Source organism: Drosophila rhopaloa, unplaced genomic scaffold (assembly GCF_018152115.1).
Source record: "Drosophila rhopaloa isolate 14029-0021.01 unplaced genomic scaffold, ASM1815211v1 contig_2, whole genome shotgun sequence".
Taxonomy (NCBI): Eukaryota; Metazoa; Arthropoda; class Insecta; order Diptera; family Drosophilidae; genus Drosophila; species Drosophila rhopaloa.
Window position 1 is genome coordinate 19,157,860 of NW_025335083.1, and position 24,459 is coordinate 19,182,318.

Sequence of the window (24,459 nt, forward strand, 5' to 3'; positions counted from 1 at the left end):
TTCAAAATTAGTTGGGCTTTTGGGTATTCATTTTTCATCAGGGAATACTCACTGTTGGCATCATTCAGACCTTGACCGCTACGCTTCTCGAATGTCAGAATGGCATTCGAAGAAATGGTGATTTCCTCGCGCAGTTGACCCTCCACACCCGAATTCGTGGCAATGGCGGTCGTATCGGTGGAGTTGTCCGCAATGGCGCGGCGACGTCGCCCGAAGGCGTTGTAGCCACCACAGTTGACAGGCTGGCAGCGTCCAAAGCAGACTCGTATGTTGCACTGGAAGCGGATGTTGTCGCTCGATGGGAATTTAAAGGCATTGAAACTGGCCAACAGGCTGTTTGTATCCGGATTGTACTCCCAGTTTCCGAAAATACTGGTATCCGTGGCACAGCCATTTTCATCCGTGACCAGATATTCGTTCTGCACATTGTCCTCCATCGTTTTGGCAATGCAAGAGCGGGCAAATCCTCCATAAATGGCTGTTGATGAATTAAAGAGATTAGCATATATTGTAATACATTGATAAAAGTTAAGATTCTTACTGGCTGGCTCAACATCCACTTGCAGTTTGAGATTGTCGCCGATCTCGGCCGAATTGATCTCCTCGCCCTCGTTGGTAATGATGCGCATCTGGCAGATGGGCGGTGGTCCTGTGTTGGCAATTGTTCCGGCCGTCGTCAGCATGGATACGTTAAATCCTAAGGTTACATTCTTCTCGCCAGTCTGGTACACACACTTGATGTTGTACGCCTGGGCCTTGTAGGTAACCAGTTTGGGATGCTTCTGGATGACCAGTACGAAGCTGGCCACATCCTTCACCGCCTGCATGCCGCAGCTGCCGAAGTGGACGCGGAAGATCTCGGTACGGGGAACAGTCTCCCCAGCCAGGTTGACCACCCGCCGGCACTCCTCGTCCTTGCTGTGGCCCTTCACGTACAGAACTCCATTGAATCCTGGTTCCGTGATGTGGATCTCTACTTGGACGCCATCAGCAAGACAACTGACCACCATATCGGGTCGTGGGAAATCGGTGCGGAAGTTGGTGTGGTTGCAATGCAGCTCCGGGTTGCCCGTGTAGCCAGTAATGCACTGGCACTGGGCTCGGTGATTCACCGCGTTACAGAAGGCATTCACTCCACACACCTTGGTCAGGCAGGGATCCTCGCAGGTCTTGGTGTCCAGGTTGCAGAATCGGTTATCGGCGCACTGATCGTTGCTCGTGCACTCTGGCGGCTCCTCCGGTTGGCATTCGCCACGGGGAGTAAGGCGGTAGCCCAGCTCAATGGGACAAGTGCAGCGACCGCGCTCGTCGATCACCATTCCACGCTCCAAGGCGCACACACAGTGACCGCTCTCGTCGATGCGGAAGCCCTGCTCCTCTCGGCATGGGGTGCAGTATTCGTAGATGTCCAAAGCGGTTCCAGGTGGACAGACACATTGTCCGTCCACATCCCGCACGAAGCCCTTCTCGATGACGCACAGCGATCGCTTGTCGCACTGCACGGCTGGGTTGCCGGTGTACCCCTCAAGGCACTCGCAGATCATGGTCCTCACGGGCAAAGTGTCTCGGACGCTGCAGAAGGCATTGACTCCGCACGGCTGGGTGGCATTGCAGGGATTTACACATTCGCCCCGCAAGCAGGCCCGCTGACTGGGACAATCCGCATCGCTGATGCAAATGGGCACCTGGCGCTCCGACTCACAGCCGTTTCTTCCGGGCACGGTTCCTGGTGGGCAGGCACACTGTGGTCGGTGCTGGTACACCTTGCACAGCTCGTCCTGGGCACAAATCGCAGTCGTTGTGCAAGGATTGTTGCACTTTCCGTTGACGCACGCCTTGTCCGTGGGACATTCGTCGTCAGAGCGGCATCCCAATGGAGTACAAGCAATCCTGGCATTTCCGCCATGTCCTGGGATGCATTCGCATACCGCACGATGCTCAATGGCTAAGCACTGTGCATTCGATCCGCACTGTTCACCCTGGCAGGCAGGGATGCAAAGCTGATTACGGCACAGATGGGTTCCCGGGCAGTCGGAGTTAATGCTGCACTCGATCTTGGTGCACTCGAACTCTGCATTTCCTTCGAAACCTTGGCGACATGTGCACACAGGCTTGTGATCCTTAATTCGGCACTCGGCATTCAAACCGCAGTTGCACGGATTTCGGCAGACACTATTCAGGCAGGACTTATCCGCTGGACAGTCTGAGTCCGAGATGCATCCTCCAACGTCCTTGACTCCCTGAGAAGGTTTGCAGCCTCCCTTTCCTTGGCTGACGTAGCCATCCGGACAGATGCAGAGCATCGTGCGCACCGGGGATGTGGGAGTCACCTCGCAGAGGGCAGGTCGTTGGCATGGTTCCAGCACCAGGCAGGGATCCACACATTGTTCGTTTATGCAGGCCTGGCGGCCAGGACAATCGGTATCCAACTGGCAGATGGGTTGCGGCGGCGGTCGGCAGTCCACATATGGATTTCCGAGGAAATCGGCTGGACAACGGCAAACGGCAAGATGATTCTGCGCCCTGCACTCGGCACGAGGGGCACAAGGATTGTGGTATACGCAGGGATTCACGCACTGCTCGTTCTGGCAGGTCTTGTCCGTGGGACAGTCGTTGTTGCTGCTGCATCCGATGACGCGACAACGTTCATAGGCATTGCCTCGATAGCCACTCAGGCAGCGGCACTGCGCCCGGTTCGATTGCACATAGCACTCGGCATTGGGTCCACAGGGATCGTTAATCAGGCACGGGTTGATGCAGTCGCCATTGACGCAGGCCTTGCCCGAATCGCACTCTCCATCCACGCGGCATCCGATGGAGCGGCATGAGGCATAGGGATTGCCCTCGAATCCATCCTGGCAGCTGCACACGGCGCGATGTTGGGTCACCTGGCAGACGGCGTTGGTTCCGCAGTTGCACGGGTTGCGGCACTGGGCGTGGATGCAGGCCTCCTGGTCGGGACAGTCCTGGTCGCTCTCGCAGCCTGGTTGTCTAGGGGGCACCAGCTTGCGGCACGCTCCACTGGCATCGGGCACCTCGTATTCCGCACACTCACAGACCATGGTTCTCACCGGAACGCTATCTAGGGCACTGCACTGGGCAGTTGGGTGGCAGGGCGAGAGCACAGTACATGGGTTCTGGCACTTGTCGTCGATGCAGGCCAGCCCACTGGGGCAATCTCCATCATCTCGGCACACTGGCTCCACAGGTCTGGGTTCACAGTAGCCGTACGGGTTACCCAAGGGCAGTTGGTCCGGACAACGGCAAACAGCGCGATGCTGAAGCGCCTGGCAGATGGCATTCTGGGCACAGGGATTCCTCTGACCACATGGGCTCACACATTCGTTGGAGACGCATGCCAGGTTCGAGGCGCAGTCATAGTCAGAGTGGCATTCCAATCGCAGGCAACGCACAAACGGATCACCCTCCAATCCCACGGGACAGCGGCAATTGGCACGATGGTTGCGTCCGAAGCACTCGGCATTCAGGGCACATGGATCACTTGCCAGGCAGGGATTGATGCACTCACGGTTCAGGCACTGCTTGTCTCCGCTGCACTCGTCATCCGACTGGCAGCCAATCGGCGAGCATCCAAACTGGGCGTTTCCAGAGAATCCAGGCTTGCAGTAACAGATTGGATGGTGGTTCTTCACTGTGCACTCGGCATTAGGTCCGCAGTTGCAAGGACTCGCGCACTGGGTGTTGATGCAGGCCTCGGTCGCGGGGCAGTCGGTGCTGGACTTGCAGCCCACGGTTATCACATCGGAAGCTGCGAAAATAAAAAACAGATAAGTATTGCAATATTTTAAAGGTTAAGTAAATATATTCCAAATTGAATTCTTAATTACAAAAGATTTTTAAATTTACATTAATGTTAAGCAGTAACAATGATTTTCAAGCTTAAACCAATAAAAAATATATTTTAAATCACTCATGAAAGGCAAATAAAGGTATTTTACAAAACTTATATTTGATTAACATAATTTATACACTTACGTGGCAGGCAGCGTTCTTGTGGGTTGCCGGAATAGCCAGGTGGACAGCGGCAGATAGCCTTGCGCTGCTGCACATGACAGTATGCGCCGATTCCACAGGCATCCGAGGCACAGGGACTCTCGCAGATCTCGTTGCGACAGATCTGATCTCTAGGACAATCGTCGTTGCGGGAGCAGCCCGGATTGGGAATCCTTGGCCTATCCACTTCCGTCGTGTAGCATTCGATGCGAGCGTTACCTTGGTAGCCCTTGGGGCAATTGCACTGGGCATAGTGATCCCTAGCTGTACACTGGGCATTTACGCCACATCTCTCCAGTCGACAGGCATCCAGGCAATTTCCATTCGAGCAGACCTCGGGATTGGCACACTCTGAGTTGTGCTGACAGCCGGTGACGACCTTGGGAACATTGATGGGCACGCAGTTGCGGGAGATGTCCGTCACCGTATCCCCGGGACACTTGCAGGCCATGGCACGCTTTGGCAAGGTGTCCAAAACCGTGCAAGTCTGTTGCGAAGTGCAAACATGGGGAGTGGCACAAGGATCTGCACAACGTTCATTGATGCAGGCCAATTTGGATGGACAATCGGCATCCTGGGTGCATTGAGGCTTGGGAGTCTTCACTGGTATATCGCACTGCACGTGCGGATTGCCCTGGTATCCGGGTCGGCACTCGCACTGCGGCTGATGGCGACGACCCACACAGATGGCATTGAGAGCACAGGTCTCCTGATCGCAAACAGGTCGGCATACGCGATTTAATCGATCGCAGGCCTCGTGATCCGCACAATCCTCATTGTACTGACAATGTCCGGTGATGCAGGAGATGAAGGGATTGCCCTGTGTTCCCGTGGGACAGATGCACACAGCCTGGTGGTTCTGGGCCAGGCACTGAGCTCCACTGCCGCAGCGCACTTGTCCGTGGGTGCAGGGATCAACACAGTTCTCATTCAAGCAGGTCTTGTCATACGGGCAGTCAGCATTGATCTTGCACTCGGCTGGAGGATCGAAGATTATATTGTAATATGCCATTACAGGTGGCTTGCAAGTACTTACGTTTGTAGCATTGAACTTGTGGATCACCACCCCAACCAGCTGGACAGTAGCAAATCGGACGGGAGTTCTGCACGCGACACTCAGCATTTCCGGCACAAGGATTGGCCTCGGCACAAGGATTCTGGCAGCGTTTATTGATGCAGGCCGTGTTGGGCTCACACTCCGAATCGTGCGTGCAGCCAGTCTTGATTTCAGCTAAAATCATAATTAATTGTTAGTCGATGTTATCCCATTATATTAAATAATAATAAAGATCTATCTTACGTGGCTCGTAGCAGTTGGTGAATGGATCTCCCTGAGTTCTTTCAGGGCAGCTGCAAATGGCACGATGTTGTTGAGCCAAACACTGGGCAGTACGGGCACAAGGCGAGGAATCCAGGCACGGATTAACACAGTTTCCGCCACGACAGGCTTCCGTATCCTGGCACTGATCATGCGACGTACAGCCTTGATCACGCGGGGGTTCTGAGCAATAAAATTGTATATTAGCATTGTATTTTTAATAAGAATATGGTTGCTAAGTGTTTGTGTGCAACAGTTAAGAGTTATAGAGTGCAGTCAAAATATATATATAGGTGCCACTGCTGAGAAGGTGCATCACTATATATGGATTTGTAATTGAAAATATATATTTGTATAAGCACTTTATACATAAACTGATGCTGCAATGAAAAAAGCAAACTCAAAAATAAAGCGTATTTAAATAAGCTGGTTTGATTTATTTGATCCGGATGTGTCTTACCTTTGTGACATCCAATGTCGGCCTCACCCACATAACCACGAATACAGCTGCACATCATGGTCCGCAGGGGCAGGGTGTCCACCACTTCGCAGATGGCATTGGCGCCACATGGATGCGTGACATCGCACGGGTTCTTGCACTCGCCGCCGAAGCAGGCCAGTTTGCTAGGACACTCGGCATCCATGGTGCAGCCCTCTGGTTGTGTTGGCACTAGGTCACATCTTACGGCCGGATTTCCACTGAAACCGGCTGGACAGCGGCATTGAGCACGATGGTTTTCTACGCGGCACTGGGCTCCAAGGCCGCAGTTGCACGGATCCTCGCATCGTTCATTTCGGCAGGCCAGGTGGAAGGCGCATTCGTCGTCCGAGCTACACTCTGGACGTTCGCAACGCACCAGAGGATTACCGCGGTATCCGTCCAGACAATGGCACCTGGCACGGTGATTGAAGTCAGCTCGACAGATGGCTCCCGTTCCACACTGCGTGAATCCGCAAGGATCCACACACTGCTGGTTAACGCAGGCCTCATTGGCGGCACATTCTCCGTCAGATCGGCAGCCTAGAAGGTAGCAGTTCTGCAAGGCGTTCCCGGTGTATCCCTCATTGCAGACACACAGTGGCCGGTGGAGCTGGACATGGCAGCGCGCCTGTTGGGCGCATAGGTTCGATTGCTCGCAAGGATTGCGGCAAACCTGGTTGATGCAGGCCTTGTCATTGGTGCATTCTCCATCGCTGATGCACTCTGGCTTGGGCGGTTCCTCCTGTATTTGCTTCAGACACTGGGCGTACGGGGAACCGTAGAACTCCGGCGGACAGCTGCACACAGCCTTGTGGTTGATGGCCCGACAGATCGCGTTGATGCCGCAGGCATTCAGACACGGGTCGCGGCACTTCTGGCTGACACAGGCTCTGTCCCGGGAACAGTCCTCGTTGATCACGCACTCCGGATAACTGCAGGTGGCGGCTCCGTTGTAAACGCGGCAGATTCCATTGCTGCGGCATGGAGACGGCTGGCACGGATCGACAACCTCAATCTGGCGTGGTTCCTCGCACTGGACGAACGGATTGCCAACCATATTGGCCGGACAACTGCACACCGGGCTGTGGTTGATCGTTTGGCAAACAGCTCCGAATCCACACTCTCCCACGCAGGCATCCACGCACTTGGAGTTGATGCAGGCTCGATCCTTGGCGCAATCCGAGCTGAGTGTGCACTCCGGGCGACAGCCCTGTGTCTGCGGATTACCAAAGAATCCGGGCAAGCACTCGCACACCGCCTTCTCGTTCTGAACTCGGCAAAGGGAATTGGGTCCACAGGGCGATGGATAGCAAGGTTCCGAGGGAGGAGGTGGAGTCAGCTGACGGGTACACTGGGCAAACGCGTTGCCAGTGTATCCCGGCGGACAGGAGCAGATCGGTATATGGTTGTTCATGGTGCAAATGGCCTCCAGACCACAGACTCCCGGACAAGGATCCTGGCACTTGCTGCGGATGCAGGCTTGATTCGCCGGACACTCGGAATTACCCACGCATTCGGGGCGACATCCCTCGTAGGGATTGCCGATGTACTCCAGTTGGCTGCACTCGCAAACGAAGTTCTCGCCTTGGACGCGACACACGGCATTTGTGCCGCATGGCGACGGGTAGCAAGGATTCTTAGGAGTCGGTATGGGCTTGGGTTCATCTGAAATTTAAGTGTTTATATGTTAGGATATAATATGTAAAGGAGAATTCTTAATAGAGGCCCTGCCTATTTACAATATGCAAACTTGTTTGGGGGTGTTTAAATATAAACAGGGAAAACCAGTAAAAGGAGAAGGGGAACTCAGGTAATTATGACCATTTGGGACAATTTCCAACCTCAAGAAGTTAACAAACCCGAAGTTACAGGGGTAAAATAATAATGAAACACAAGTGAGATTCCTAATTATAGCGAAATCATTAAAGAACGCTACCTTTTTGGAGGATTTAGTATTAATATAAGCTTAACTTTTATTCAGGAGATCTTACCACGTGGAATGGGTCGGCAAAGTCGGAACGGATCACCAGTCATGCCTACGGGGCACTGACAGTTGGGTGTGTGAAGGCTGACCGTACACTGGGCACTTTGGCCACAGCTTCCGGGACAGGGATCGCGACACTTTTGATTCATGCAGGCCAGGGTATTGGCACATTCATCGTGGCTATCACACTCAGGTCGACAGTTCGGTGGTGTTCCCTGGAACTCCGGCAGACAGCGGCACTCCGCTTGGTCGTTCACATTTCTGCACTGGGAGTTGGGACCACACGGCGAAGGCTGACAAGGATCGCGAACTATTTCGGGTAACCTGGGAATGGGATTGCACAGAACATAGGCATTTCCAGTGTGTCTCGGGATGCACTCGCAATGTGCCCTATGCTGAATCGCTTGGCACACGGCATTCAGGCCACATTTGCCCGGACACGGGTCCACGCACTTGTTGTTGATGCAGGTGTGCACTTGGGCGCAATCGGAGCTGGAGTAGCACTCCAGTCGGCAATTTGGCGGCTGACCGAAGTATCCGGCCAGGCAGGAGCAGATGGCATTGCCATTCCTCTCCTGGCACTGGGCATTGGAGCCGCACGGCGAGGGCTGGCAGGGATTGGGCGTCGGTGGTGGAGGATCATCGCGGATTGGCAAGCATGAGACAAACGCATTGCCAGTCATCCGCTCGGGACAGTGACACATGGCGATGTGGTTAACAGCATCGCAGAGGGCATTGGCTGCACAGTGTCCTGGACAAGGATCGACGCACTTCTGGTTCACACACGCTCTATTCCTGGGACAATCCGAGTTCAAAACGCACTCGGGACGGCATCCGGTGTAGGGATCACCCTGATACTCCGGCAGGCAAGAGCACTGACCATTGTTACACAGAGCATTAGCTCCGCAAGGTGATGGCTGACAGGGATCGGGGATAGCTGCAAGAGAAATAGGGCCTAACTTAGGGGAATTTTCTTGGGATTTAAGAAAATGGTCGGGCATACTTTTAGGGGGCGGTGGTGGTGGCAGAAGTCGACAGCTGGTGAACGGATCTCCGGTAAAACCAGCGGGACACGCGCAACTGGGAGTATGATTGATGACATTACACTGGGCGGCAAAGCCACAGGCTCCCGGACAAGGATCGCGGCACTTCTCGTTGATGCAGGCCAGATTGCTGGGACACTCCGCATTGATGGTGCACTCCGGTCGGCAGTAGGGCGCCGCTCCCACATAATTGGGAAGACAGCTGCAACTAGCTCCGCCATTAGCCACCCGACATTGAGAGTACGGTCCACAGGGTGATGGCACACAAGGATCGCTGATGTCATTAGACTTCGGTGGTTTCGGAGGCGGAACGGGCAGACAGCGGGTCAGAGCATCTCCGGTGAATCCGGGCTGACACGAGCACAACGGACTGTGGTTGCGCACATGGCACTGGGCATTCAAGCCGCAAGCTCCGGGACAAGGATCCTGGCACTTTTGGTTGATGCACGCCCTGTCCGCCGGACACTCGGCACTGATCACACACTCCGGACGACAAGATGGCGGTGTGCCCACAAACTCTGGCAGGCAGGAGCAGATGGCCTGTCCCTGGGACTCGCGACACTGGGAATTGGCGCCGCAGGGCGACGGCTGACAGGGATTCACATACTCCGGTGCGGGGGCTAAAGGAAGTCAGAGGTGGAAATTTTAAAATTTGCACAATAGCGGGCCAAAAGCGAAGCATTGATTTAAAGCGAACCAAAAGCGTTGTTAATTATTTCTAGTGCTAGCATATTGTCACTGAGCATAGTCGATGGAGCAATCCAAGGAACACTCGATGGGTTTGAGATTATTCAAATGAGGTAGCTGAAAGATAATCGGCTTATTGCAAAGACATGAGAACTGCGTTGTTGTCTATGGTATCTCGGGGTTGAGATCATTATGTCAAAATATCACAGAATATTATCGGCGAGGAAAGAGTAAACGTTGAGAATCTTCAAAAAAAAATCGATGAGAGACTTAATGCCTATAAGGTTTCGATTATTTAAGGCTTAGAAATAAGTTATATCATCTTCAATATCACAGAACAGGTAAACATGAATTTTTTGGTCAATAATTAAGCATGGGATTTAAGGATGGGATTAAGATATGGGCAGATAACATTAGGGCATTCTTAAAGAGAGAAGACGCAAGGCAAACCAAGGCGAAAAATTGAGTACAGCGTTGTTGTTTAGGGCATTTAAAATAAGTCGGCCTTAAATATATCAGAGAATATTATCGATGGTTTTAGGGGTTCAACGATGTAAGGCAGAGGAGTAAAAACATTAAGTACAGCATTGTTGTTTAGAGAAAAAATCGCATTAGAGTCGGTTTTAAATAGCACGAAATAAGGCATAGTCTAGGAGATCTTTTCTTACGTTCATGCTGCGGAATTCGACAGCTATGGTAGGGATTTCCCACATAACCCGGGTGGCATTCGCAAACGGGGTTATGGTTAATGACCTGACAGAGGGCATTGATTCCACAAACCCCGGGACAGGGATCGCGACACTTTTCGCTCATGCAAGCCCTGTGGCTTGGACAGTCCGAGTTGACGGTGCATTCGGGTCGGCAGATCTCAGACGGATTGCCATAGTAACCTGGCAGACACTGGCAAACGCTCAAGTCGTTCTGGGGCTGACAAAGAGCGTTGACTCCACAGGGATTGGGACTGCAAGGCAGGATCACCACGGCAGGTGGACTCGGCTCGAGTCGTGTGCAAAAGCTGTAGGCATTGCCTACATAGCCTTCGGGGCAGTAGCACAGTGGACTGTGGGCCACCACTCGACAAAGAGCAGATTGTCCACAGCTGCCGGGGCAGGGATCAATGCACTTGTAATTTCTGCATGCTTTGTCCGCCGGACAATCGGCGCTGTTTACACACTCCGGCCGACAGAATGGTGGAGTGCCATGGTACTGGGGCCGGCAGGAGCAGCGAGCTCCACCAGACTCCACTTGACACTCGGAGTTCGGGCCGCAAGGTGAGGGTTGGCAGGGATTCACTTCATCGCGTTCTACAGGGGGAATAACTAAAATATTGTTATTAGCAACGTGTTCGGATTCTGGGGCGTTTTCTGGTATACCTATTGGTTGGCAAGCCAGCAACGGATTACCCGTCAGATGGGGTGGGCAAACGCACAAGGGACTATGGTTCTGCACATGGCAAATGGAACGAATGCCACAAGCTCCCGGACACGGATCACGACACCTAAGATTAAGACAGTATTTGTCGAGGGGGCAGTCTGAGTTCGAAGTACACTCCGGACGACAAGCTGGTGGAGTTCCAATAAAATCGGGCAAGCAGTAGCAAATCGCCTGCTCATGATAAGATCGGCACTGGGCATTAGGTCCACAAGGCGATGGCTGGCAGGGATTTATCGGAGTGCGTTGCGGAACGAGAGCAGGCAAAGTCGTAGGTGGTGCTGGGACAGCGGGTTTGGGCTTGGGTATCGGGTCACATCTCACAAAGGCATCGCCCTGCATTCGCTCAGGACATGTACAGGTGGCTACGTGATTGTACACATGGCATAAGGCATTTATTCCACAAGTGCCTGGACAAGGATCCTGGCACTTCTGACGGATGCAAGCCTTATCCCTGGCACAGTCCGTATTCAGAACACACTCCGGTCGACAGCCAACATAGGGATCTCCATGATACTCCGGTATGCAACTGCACTTTCCATTATTGCACACAGCGTTAGGTCCGCATATCGATGGATAACATGGATCCTTCACCTCAACGGGCTCACGTTGAATAGGGACTATCGGTGTGGGTTGACATGAAACAAATGGATTTCCGGTGTAGCCAGTTTGGCAGAAGCAGTTCGGCACATGATCGTGGACACGGCACACTGCGTTGTAAGCACAAGACCCTGGGCAAGGATCGCGACACTTTTCGTTGATACAGGCCAAAGCTGATGGGCAATCCGAGTTTATAACGCACTCAGGCCTGCAATTGGGTGGAGTTCCTCTGTAGTTTGGCAGGCAAACGCAAGCAGCCACTCCAAATCTATTGTGACAATGCGAGTAGGGCCCACAAGGCGATGGATAGCACGGATTAAACTCGAAAACGGGCTTTGCCACATAGTTGGGACGAGCTGGAGTTGGCTGCGGTACGGATGGAACGTTAACCACGCCAGGAATGGGTTGTGGTCTCTGAGTATCATAATGGACCTCTTGTATAGGACTTTGCGGATTTGAGGGTATAGGTTGCGGTACCGAGGGGATGTTGACAATTCCAGGTCTTTGTGTTGGTACCGGCTGAGATGGTTGTGAGGGTACATTGATGACTCCAGGAGTTGATGAAGGCACAGGCTGGGGCAACGAAGGAATGTTAATAATTCCCGGTATCGGTGATTGGGTTGGATAAGTCGGTTGTGGCACGGATGGTATGTTGACCACTCCTGGAGTAGGTTGTGGTCTTGAGGTCTCATATTGGACATTCTGAATCGGATGTTGAGATATTGGAGTTGTGGGTTGTGGTACCGAGGGAATATTAATTATTCCAGGCTTTTGAACAGAGATTGGAGTAGTTGGATTTGACGGAATATTGATCACGCCAGGAGTTGGCGACGGCACCGGCTCAGGCAACGAGGGAATATTGATAATTCCAGGTGCTGGAGGAGTTGGCTGTGCCGTTGGATAGCTGACATCGTAAACAGGTGGATTTTGAGGTGGATACGTCGGTTGTGGAACTGAGGGAATGTTCACAATTCCGGGTGTTGGTACTGAGATCGGTGGGGATGGTTGAGAAGGAATGTTGATTACACCAGGAGCTGGCGATGGCACCGGCTGAGTCACCGAAGGAATATTAATAATTCCAGGTGCTGGAGGAGTTGGCTGTGGCGTTGGATAGCTAACATCGTGAATTAGCAGATTTTGGGGTGGATACGTCGGTTGTGGAACCGAGGGAATGTTAACAATTCCAGGAGTCGGTACTGTGATTGGTGGGGATGGTTGTGAAGGAATATTTATTACTCCAGGTGTCGGTAATGGCGCAGGTTGTGGCACTGATGGGATATTTATTATTCCTGGTGCCGGAGGAGTTGGCTGTGGAGTAGGATAGCTGACATCGTGAGTAGGTGGGTTTTGATGCGGGTAAGTCGGTTGTGGAACCGAGGGAATGTTTATGATTCCTGGAGTTGGCACAAAGATCGGAGGTGATGGATGCGACGGAATATTGATCACACCAGGACTGGCTGATGGCACAGGTTGAGGCACTGAAGGAATATTGATTATTCCTGGTGCTGGAGGAGTTGGTTGTGGATAAGTAACACCCTGGATAGGCGGATTATAATGTGGGTACGTCGGTTGCGGTACTGATGGAATGTTATGAATGCCTGGTCTTGGTGTAGGTATATTCAAAACTGGTGCTGGTACGTAGATTGGTTGTTGGGGCACCGGGTATACGGGCCGTGGAGGCGAAGGAATATTGATCACACCCGGTCTTGACGGAGGTGGTGGATAATACACATCGTATATAGCCGGTCGTTGCACAATCGGAGGTTGATATGTTGGATGCACTGGCTGTGCTACTGACGGTATATTTACAACTCCTGGTTGAGGAGCAGGTGTCGTGTTTACAGGTGACGGAATAAACACTGGACGTTGAGAAACCGGAGGCACAGGCTGCGGCACCGATGGAATATTAACGACTCCAGGTTGGTGCGGTATTACTGGTGGTGGCGTTGGATAGTTTACGTCGTAAACAGGGGCCGGTGGCGTAGGGTAAACAGGTTGCGGTACCGAAGGAATGTTGATAACTCCAGGTTGGGGTGGAGGCGACGGAGTCTCATGGGATGGTATAAATATAGGAGGTTGGGGAGACGGTGGTACCGGCTGTGGGTACGAAGGGATATTAAGAACCCCTGGTTGTTGAGGAACTGAAGGTGGCGTTGGATAGTTAACATCGTAAACAGGTGGATTTGTTGCAGGATATACTGGTTTGGGTGCTGAGGCAATATTAATCACTCCAGGCTTTTGAGGAATGGGAGACGGTGTCGTTGGATAATTCACATCATAAACCGGATGCTGTGGTGTTGGATACACCGGTTGCGGTTCTGAAGGAATATTAATTAGCCCTGGCTGAGGAGCTGGGGTTGGTCTCTCAGGTGATGGTATAAAGACGGGAGGTTGTTGTGATGGTGGAGTCGGCTGCGGCACAGAAGGAATATTGATTATTCCAGGTTGTACTGGTATCTGAGCTGGTGGTGGCGTTGGATAGTTGACCGGCGGATTCTGGGAAGGATATGATGGGTTTGGCACAGATGGAATATTGACAACGCCAGGTTGTTGTGATGGAGTCGGTGCAATTGGGTAGTTTACATCATAAACTGGGCTCTGTGGCGTTGGATATCCTGGTTGCGGCATTGAAGGAATGTTAATTACTCCAGGCTGAGGTGCAGATGATGGGTTCACGGGCGATGGTATAAAGACAGGTCTCTGAGATGTCGGAGGGATTGGTTGAGGTACCGATGGAATATTTACAACACCTGGCTGTTGGGGCGTTGTTGGGTAGTTGACGTCGTAAACAGGAGGCTGAGGCGATGGGTAGACTGGCTGTGACACGGAAGGTATATTTACAACTCCAGGCTTTTGGGGATTCTCTGGTTGTGGTGTTGGATAGTTCACATTGTAAACTGGTGGCTGAGGTGAGGGGTATTCTGGTTGAGTTGCAGAGGGAATATTTACAATTCCCGGTTGTTGTTGTTGTATGTACACCAGATCCGGTATAGCAACCGGATAGGGAGGAGAAGGTGTGTCGTATATTTGGGGTCGCACAGCTGTTTCGATTAGAATTTGAAAATGTTTTTTGTTAACCGATTCAATTATGGCATACGAAGGTTTAACTATGCTCTTACGTTTTGGGGTCTCGTAGCAACGTGTGAACGGATCGCCAGTATGCGAGGAGATGCAGTAACATATGGGACTGTGATAGTGGACGCGACATTCGGCATTAATACCGCAAATTCCAGGACAGGGATCAACACACTTGTGATGGACGCACGCCTTATCATAAGCACACTCTGAGTTAAGAGTGCACTCTGGTTTACAGTTAGGAGGGGTTCCATAGAATTCGGGTAAACAGGAGCATACGGCTTCATTATTTGACGGGTGACACTGGGCATTGGATCCACAAGGTGAGGGATCGCAGGGAGTCAAAGGTGCTAAAGGGGTTGGTGCAAACGGATAAAATGGATTATCTAAATTCAGTACGGACATTTGAATGCATGGATGCTTACATTGTTGGACTATAGGAACGGGCGTGCAGTACGCCAAGGGGTTTCCAGTGTAACCACCGAAACACCTGCACTGAGGCAGATGATCCAGAACATAGCACTCGGCATTCAAGCCACATGTGCCGGGACACGGATCGCGACATTTTTGCTGCACACACGCTCTATTAGAAGGACAATCGGAGTTCAAAATGCACTCTGGTCGACAGGCTTCGTAGGGATTTCCAAAATAGTCCGGCAAACAGACGCAAGAGACTACTCCTCTCCGCTGGTTGCATTGAGCATTTGCTCCACAGGGATTAGGTTCACAGCCGTTGATAAAAGGCTCCTCATACTGAAGCACCTGTATGGCTGTTGTCGGTGGTGCTGGTGAAGCCTCAATTCGTGTTGGAGGCAGGCAGGAGTTGAAGGGATTGCCCACCAGTCCAGGAGCACAAACACAGTTTGGCTGGTGGTTGTAGGTTCGACAGATGGCATTGTAACCGCACAGGCCCGGGCATGGATCTTGGCACTTCCGATTGATACAGGCTCTGTCGCTGGGACACTCACTGTTGGCAATGCACTCGGGTCGACAATAGGGTGGCACACCCAAATACTCCGGAAGACAGCGGCAAACCGCATTACCTGCCTCATTGCTGCACTGAGCATGAGGACCACAGGGAGTCGGCGAGCAAGGATCAATTGGTTCGCGCTGCACTGGTGTATAATATGTCCTGATCAACTGGCACTGGGAGTAAGGACTTCCAGTGTAACCAGCAGGGCAAACACACTGCGGTCCGTGGTTAATCACATGGCATTCGGCCATGTAACCACAAGCACCAGGGCAGGGATCGCGGCACTTCTGATTCACACAAGCCAGACTGGGTGGACACTCTGAGTCGCTGACACATTCGGGTCGACAGGCTGGAGGATTTCCATAATAGCCGGGCAGGCAAGTGCAAATTGCTTGCGTGCCAACTTCCCGACATTGTCCATGGGGTCCGCAAGGCGAAGGCTGGCAGGGATGCAGCTCTATGGGTGCCTGTAATGGTGTCGGCTGGCACAGCACAAACGGATTGCCCTGATAACCAGCCGGACACTGGCACATGGCCACATGATTATGCACCTGGCATGTGGCTCCTGATCCGCAAGTTCCCGGGCACGGATCTAGGCAACGATTGCGGATACAGGCCTTGTTCCACGGACACTCCGTACTCAACACGCACTCTGGGCGACATCCCACGTATGGATCACCCTGGTACAAGGGCAGGCAACTGCAAACACCGTTCGAACACTGGGCATTTGGACCGCAGGGCGAGGGCTGACAAGGATCATCCGCAATGATAGTAACAGGGGTTTGAGGAGGCGTTGGAGCTGGATAGCAGCGGTAGAAGGGATCTCCCACAAAACCGCTAAGACATGAACAGCTGGGCACATGATTGAGCACATCACATTGGGCGTTCAGACCGCAAGCCCCGGGGCAAGGATCCGCGCACCTTTGATTGACACAAGCTCTATGGCTGGGACAATCAGAGTTCTGGGTGCACTCGGGTCGGCAGTAAGGAGGAGTACCGTAGTAGGAGGTTTGGCAGGAGCACACGGCTTGGTCGTACTCCACTCGACACTGGGCAAACTGTCCACAGGGCGAGGGTACACAGGGGTCTCTGTGGATCACGGGTGAATCCCTAATAGGTTGGGGCGGAGGCAAGGGCACGCAGCGCATAAAGGCATCTCCTGTGTAACCAGGATGACATGAGCAATGAGCCCTATGTTGATGCGCTCGACATATGGCATTCTGGCCACAAGCACCCACACAAGGGTCAGCACATCTTCTGGCCACGCAAGCTCTATCATTGGGACATTCGGGATTAGTGGTGCACTCAGGTCGACAACCTGGTGGGGAACCAAAGTAATCGGGTAGGCAGCGACACACCGCCTGACCCTGGGACTCGGTGCACTGAGAGTTGGGACCACACGGTGAGGGTTGGCAGGGATTAAAGTGAACAACTTCGACGGCTGGAGAGGGACATAAAAGTGCAGATTGGGGGTAATGGTAAATTTGAGTGTTAGTGCAAGGGTTAAACGATTGACTGGGTGGAGACTGCTTACGTTCCGCCTGGACCACTTGGCAGTGGCGATAGGGGTCACCACTATATCCGGGATAGCAACTACAGCTGGGCACGTGATTAACGACTTGACATTGGGCATTGGGGGCACAGCTTCCTGGACAGGGATCACGGCAATGTTGATTAAGGCAAGCCAAATGGCTCGAACAGTCTGAATTAAGCACACATTCGGGTCGACATCCCTCGTAGGGGTTGCCGTAATATTCCGGCAAGCATTGGCAGGAACCGGCTCCACCTCGCTCTCGGCACACGGCATTACTTCCGCAAGGGTTTTGGAAGCAGGGGTTGATCTGCTCGCGTTGAATCTGCGGCCGTGCATAGCATCCAGTGTAGGGGTCACCAATGTAGTCCGCAATACAGATGCACGAGGGTACGTGGCTGACAACTTGACAGCTGGCTGCGTTTCCACAAAGCCCAGGACAAGGATCCTTGCATTTCTGAGCAATGCAAGCCAGCTGATTCGGACACTCCGATGATGTTATGCACTCCGGTCGACAGTTGGGAGGTGTTCCTACGTAATCCTTCAAGCACTTGCAAATTGCCTTGTCATTTTGATTAGTACACTCTGCATTGGCTCCACATGGTGACGGTGAGCATGGGTTGAGCGGTTCTCTTTGGACTGGTGGTGGAGGCGGTACACGATGACAAAGGAAGAAGGCATTGCCTGAGTATCCTGTGGGACAACTGCAGTGCGGCACATGCCGAATGACTTGGCACTGAGCAAACTGGCCACATGCTCCAGGGCAAGGATCGCGGCACTGCTGATTCAAGCAGCCCAGATGTGGGGCACAGTCCGAGTTAACGGTGCACTCGGGGCGACACTTTGGTGGAACACCAAAGTAGCCGGGTAAGCAAGAGCAGATGGCCTGATTGTTGGCCACTCGGCATTGGGCATTGTTTCCACACGGGGATGGCTGACAGGGATTCAAAGGCTCCACGGGAGAAGCTAAACAGAACAAGGAATAGTTTAATGGGGTCTCTAAAGTTGGTTGATTTTTAGTTTGAAACCTACATTGCACAACAGTACACTGGACGAATGCGTTGCCCGAAGTTCCGGGCGGACAATTACATGTTGGTATGTGGTTGCGCACCTCGCAAACTGCTCCAACCCCACAAGCTCCTGGACAGGGATCCGTGCACTTACTGCGCTGGCAAGCCTTGTCTCTCGCACAGTCCGTGTTTAGGACGCACTCCGGACGACAACCCACATAGGGATTGCCATCGAAGTCGGGCAAGCAAGAACACTGACCTCCAGCGCTGCAAATGGCATTGGAGCCACAAGGCGAAGGATTACAGGCATCGCGAAGGGGCGGAGTTGGTGGAGGAGGAGTTCGTTGACAGCTTACGAAGGGATTGCCCTGATAACCTGAGGGACAGCTGCAAATGGGTGTGTGGTTGATGACGTTGCAATGGGCCTGGAGCCCACAAGAACCGGGGCACGGATCACGGCATTTTTCACTGATACAGGCCAAATGGGAGGGGCAGTCCGGATTAATCACACACTCTGGCTGGCAGTTGGGGGGAGCTCCAAAGTAACCAGGCAGGCATGAGCATATAGCCTGGTTGCCCTGAGCACGGCATTGGCCAAAGGTACCACAGGGAGAGGGCGCACAGGGATCGCGGTAGGTTTCCTTGGGGGCATCATAACTAATTGCTGGTGCTGTAAAGGGTTTAGGGTTATAGAGGCTCCCGTGGTTGGTAGTATAAGTCTGAGTCTTACGTATGCGCTGGCAACCACTTATGGCATCACCCGTGTAACCAGGCAGGCAGCTACAGTGCGGACTGTGGTTTATAACCCGACACTGGGCACTGCCGCCGCAAACACCTGGACAGGGATCGACACAGTGTTGTTGGACACACGCCAGGGTCAAATCACACTCGCTGGAGATAGTACATTCGGGCCTGCAGGCAGGTGGGGATCCAATAAAATCGGGCAGGCACTTGCAAATGGCCTGGTTATTCGACTCCCGACACTGAGAGTTCGGACCGCATGGTGAGGGTTGACAGGGGCGAGAGGGAATCGGTTCAGGCAGGGCTGTCGGGAAAGAGGCAGGGTAAGTTTTGGGGCTGCTAAGTCTTTCAAGAGGGATCGGCTTACGTTCACGCAGGACACTACAGTAAACGTAGGGGTTTCCATTGTAGCCTGTAAGACAATTGCATTGTGGCAGGTGATCGCGCACTTGACACTGGGCATTTGGACCACAGGTTCCGGGACAGGGATCGCGGCAATGTTGATTCAGACAAGCCAGGTGGCTTGGGCAGTCCGAGTTAAGCACACACTCCGGTCGACAGCCTTCGTAGGGATTACCAAAGAACTCCGGAAGACACTGACAAGCTCCGGCTCCATTTCTCTCCGTACAGAGAGCGTTGGCTCCACAAGGACTGGGCACACATGGTGTAAGCAGTTCGGGCACATCTCGTACCACTTGACATCCCACAAACGGATTGCCAGTTTGTCCACCAATACATGTACACATAGGAGTATGATTAATCACATAACACTCAGCATTGGAGCCACAGACTCCTGGGCAGGGATCGCGGCACTTTTGGTTGAGGCAAGCCAGATTCGTGGGGCAGTCCGAGTTCGACACGCACTCTGGTCGGCAGTTGGGTGGTGTTCCAATGAAGCCGGTAAAACAACTACATTGAGCATTGCTTCCCTGCGCACGGCATTCCGCATTAGCTCCACACGGCGACGGCTGACAAGGATCAATAGGGTCCTGCCTAGGTGGTGGTGGTGGTTGCCGGTGACAAGCCACGAATGGATTACCCGTAAAGGAACCAATGCAGTGGCAATTGGGGCTGTGATTAATTACGCGACATTCAGCGTTCAAGCCACAAACTCCGGGACAGGGATCTCGACAATGTTGCTGGAGACAAGCCAAGTGCAGCGGACACTCCGCATTACTAACGCACTCTGGTCGACATGAAGGTGAGACTCCAACGAAATCGCGAAGACAAGAGCACACAGCCTGTCCGTTAATATTGCGACACTGGGCATTTGGTCCGCACGGTGAGGGCTGGCAGGGATCGATGACATCGCGTATTGGAGCTGGCGGTATGGGTCGGCATTGGCTGAATGCATTTCCCGTCATTCCCGGTGGACAGTGGCACATGGCCACGTGTCTATGCACCTCACAGATGGCATTGGATCCGCATGTTCCAGGGCAGGGATCGATACACTTGTTTCTCACGCACGCCTTGTTCCAGTCGCATTCCGTGCTTAGCACACATTCTGGTCGACAGCCCACTAATGGATTACCCACAAATTCAGGCAGACAGCTGCATTGTCCTTGATTGCACACTGCATTAGCGCCACAAGTTATTAATGAACAGGGATCACTTATTTGAGGGGGATCTCGAGCGACTGGCGGTGGAGCATGACAGGATGTGAAGGCGTTGCCAATTAGTCCAGTCGCACACTGGCACGTAGGATTGTGATTAATAACCGTGCACAGGGCATTGAATCCACAGGCTCCTGGGCAAGGATCGCGACAACGCTGCTGTTGGCAGGACAGATGAGCGGGACAGTCGGGGTTGATCGTACACTCGGGGCGACAGTTGGGCGGAGTGCCAAAGTAGGAGGGCAGACAACTGCAGGTGGCAGTTCCCTGGTTATCCCGACACTCTGCAAACTGGCCACAAGGTGAGGGTACACAGGGATTACGATATACGTCCAACTGTGGTGGTCTTGGGGCTGTAAGTTAAAGGATGGGTGAGCAAGAATGTTGGGTACACCCTAGAGGAATTATCTTACGTGGCAGGGCTAAGCAGCGAGTAAAGGCATCGCCTGTGAAACCAGGACGACAACTGCAAATAGGGGCATGCTGGATGACGCGACAATCGGCATTGGAGCCGCACACACCGGGGCAGGGATCACTACACTTTTGCCTAATGCAAGCCTTGTCTTGAGGACACTCTGCACTGGTCACACACTCGGGTCGGCAATTGGGCGGAGCGCCCACATACTCGGGCAGACATGTGCAGATGGCCTGCTCATTGTTTTCACGGCATTGGGAGTTAGGACCACACGGTGATGGTTGGCAGGGATTGACATACTCTTTGAGAACAGCTAAAGGTATGGGAATGGATAGGTTAACATTGGACCGCAGAACGCACATTTCGCAGAACTCACGTTTCTCAGGAATTTGGCAATAGCGGTAGGGGTCACCAACAAAGCCGTTCTGACAATGACAAGTTGGCAAGTGATTAATCACTCGACACAAAGCATTCAGGGCACAGACTCCTGGGCAAGGATCCCGACATTTCATCTGCTGACAGGATTTGTGGGCCGGGCAGTCGTTATTCGTTACACACTCAGGGCGACAGATCTCGTATGGATTTCCGTAGTATTCGGGCAGGCACTGGCAGGAACCGACATTGCCTTCGTGGCGACACACAGCATTAGCTCCACAGGGATTATGAGAGCAAGGTTGTACGATCTCGACTTGCTGGATTAAAGGTACTTGCAGACAAGACGTGAATGGGTCACCAGTATAGCCTGGTAGGCAGTAACACATGGCAGCATGGCTTATCACGTGGCAATTGGCATTGGAGCCACAAGTTCCAGGGCAGGGATCGCGGCATCGTTGGTTTAAGCAGGCCATGTTAAAGGAGCACTCCGAATTGGTTACACACTCCGGCCGACAGTTGGGCGGTGTTCCGATGTATTCCGCCAGGCAGCTGCACTGCGCCTGATCTCCAACGGACAAGCACTTGGCATACGGACCACATGGAGAAGGTTGGCACGGATTCTTTGGTATAATCTCATCACGTCGCACTGGTTCTGGGAAGCAGCCCAGGAAGGGGTTTCCATTCTGCCTTGGTGGACAACTGCAAATCGGTGCATGATTTACCACATGGCAAAGGGCATTAAAACCACAAGTTCCCGGGCACGGATCAATGCAATGCTGCCTCTGGCAAGCCAGACTAGGCAAGCAATCCGAGTTATGCGTACACTCTGGTCGACAATTTGGTGGCGTTCCAATGAAATCCTCAATGCAGGAACATACAGCATTGTCGTTAAACACGCGGCAGCGACTATTCGGACCGCAGGGCGAGGGGTAGCACGGATCGGGTGGTGCCAGCAACTTGGGCGGAGTTTCACACTGGATGAAGGCATTGCCTGTCATCTGTTCCGGACAGCGACACATGGCAATGTGATTTAGAACATCACAGATGGCGTTGGGGGCACACGTTCCTGGACAGGGATCCACACACTTATGACGAACACAAGCCCGATTGCGCGCGCAATCTGCATTCAATACACACTCCGGACGACAGCCGGTATACGGATCTCCTTGGTACTCGGTAATACAAGAACATTGACCATTCCGGCACACGGCATTTGCTCCACAGGGGGAAGGAGTGCACGGGTCGTCAAAAGCAATGGGTTCGTCTAAGGGTAATGGCAAGGAGTTACACTTGGACAAAAAACATGAACACTTTCTAATTCTTACGTGGTGGCTGAGGTTTAGGGTGGCAATTGGTGAACGGATCACCCACATAGCCCACTGGGCACTGACAACTGGGCACGTGGTTACGCACGTGACAAATGGCGTTGTAGGCACAGGAGCCAGGACAGGGATCCGCGCACCGTTGATTGATGCAGGCCAGACTGGACAGGCACTCTGAACTTTGAGTGCACTCGGGTCGACAATTGGGCGGGACACCAAAGTAGTTGGACAAACAGGAGCAGATGGCTTGACCCTGGGACTGCCTACATTGGGCATTGGCCCCACAGGGAGATGGTTGGCAAGGATCGCGCACTATATCGTGGATGATGTGCGATGGTGGAGCTAAACGGGAAAGGGGAAGAATAAGAAGGGGAAACGTGACCACCACTAAAAGGCTTCTCATGTTTGAAAACTTACGAGGAATTGGGTAACAACGCGTGAAGGGATCTCCTGTGTAACCTGCTTGACAAGAGCAGATCGGAGCATGGTTCACCACCTGGCAATTGGCAGAACTGCCGCAGGCACCAGGACAAGGGTCAATGCACTTGTGACGAACGCAGGCCTTGTCAAGATTGCACTCCGAGGAAACCGTACACTCAGGCCGGCAGCCCGGCGGTGTGCCCACATACTCCGGTAGACAGGAGCAAGTGGCCACTCCATTCTGCTCGCGACACTGAGAGTTGGGCCCGCAAGGAGAGGGCTGACAGGGGTTGACATATTCCCGCATGGCTGTAAAAGAATTCAAGATGTCTAGATACGCGTTTGAGGGAGATGATCGGGGGTCTGCTTACGTTTCGGTTCAATGTTGCAATAGCGATAGGGATCACCGACAAAGCCGCTGAGACAGTTGCACGTTGGCAAGTGATTACGCACAAAGCATTCGGCATTTTGGCCACAACTTCCGGGACAGGGATCGCGGCATTTCTGATTGACACAGGCCAGCTGAGAGGGGCAATCGGAGTCGAGCACACACTCTGGACGACATCCCTCGTAGGGATTGCCGAAATACTCCGGCAGACACTGGCAGGAACCGACTCCATTCTGCTGGCGACACTCGGCAAAGGAGCCGCAAGGATTCGGGTTGCAGGGTTGCACTATCTCAACCGGTTCCCTTTGAATATCTGGTGCGCAACGAACGAATGGATCCCCACTATAGCCCGGCTGGCAGTAGCACATGGCACTGTGACTGATCACCCGGCATACGGCATCAGTGCCGCAGAGACCTGGACACGGATCCTTGCAGCGGTTATTTGTGCACACATGCAACTGACTGCACTCGGAGTTGGAGACACATTCAGGACGGCAGTTGGGCGGGGTGCCAAAGAAGTTTGACAGGCAAGAGCAGGAGGGTGTGTCGCCCACGCGGCGACATTCGCTGTTTGGTCCACAGGGTGAGGGCTGGCAAGGATCTTGACGCACAAGATCGCGTTGAGGTTCAACTAAAGGCGGTACATTAGCTATAAGGTCTATTCCAATTGAATGTCCTTTCAAACTTACTAATCACATGACACTGAACAATGGGATTGCCTGTGTAGCCGGGTCTGCAACTACAGAAAGGACTGTGGCTCACAGTTCGGCACTCGGCATAGACTCCACATGATCCTGGACAAGGGTCGACGCACCGTTGATTTTGACACGCCAAACTTGGGGAACAATCGTAGTTGGTGCTACATTCGGGTCGACAAGAGGGAGGCACACCAAAATAGTTGCGAAGACAGCTGCACACTGCTTGACCATTCTGCTCCCTACACTCCGCATTGGAGCCGCATGGAGAGGGATTACAAGGGTTGCGGTATACATCCACTGGAGAACAGGTAAAGAATGAATGGGGAGACATAAAAAAACA

At 52.9% G+C, this 24,459-nt stretch overlaps 1 protein-coding gene across 25 annotated transcripts in view; it reads right to left on the reverse strand.

Annotated features, from left to right (window-relative positions):
• LOC108040944 overlaps positions 1 to 24,459 on the reverse strand; it is a 131,206-nt gene that overhangs the window by 2,238 nt on the left and 104,509 nt on the right. For 12 of the 25 annotated variants that reach the window (XM_044459840.1, XM_044459854.1, XM_044459853.1 and 9 more), the window contains 15 exons: positions 24,111 to 24,416; positions 23,405 to 24,052; positions 23,031 to 23,342; positions 22,617 to 22,955; positions 20,915 to 22,555; positions 19,256 to 20,854; positions 18,878 to 19,192; positions 10,196 to 18,817; positions 7,805 to 9,460; positions 5,793 to 7,478; positions 5,315 to 5,515; positions 5,051 to 5,245; positions 3,997 to 4,992; positions 542 to 3,769; positions 53 to 478 (listed from right to left, as the gene is read on the reverse strand). In XM_044459840.1, coding sequence (XP_044315775.1) covers positions 53 to 478; positions 542 to 3,769; positions 3,997 to 4,992; positions 5,051 to 5,245; positions 5,315 to 5,515; positions 5,793 to 7,478; positions 7,805 to 9,460; positions 10,196 to 18,817; positions 18,878 to 19,192; positions 19,256 to 20,854; positions 20,915 to 22,555; positions 22,617 to 22,955; positions 23,031 to 23,342; positions 23,405 to 24,052; positions 24,111 to 24,416 — 22,170 coding nt within the window. The remainder of the gene's footprint in view (positions 1 to 52; positions 479 to 541; positions 3,770 to 3,996; positions 4,993 to 5,050; positions 5,246 to 5,314; positions 5,516 to 5,792; positions 7,479 to 7,804; positions 9,461 to 10,195; positions 18,818 to 18,877; positions 19,193 to 19,255; positions 20,855 to 20,914; positions 22,556 to 22,616; positions 22,956 to 23,030; positions 23,343 to 23,404; positions 24,053 to 24,110; positions 24,417 to 24,459) is intronic. The other 13 variants (XM_017118656.2, XM_044459855.1, XM_017118660.2 and 10 more) reach the window with 9 other exon arrangements.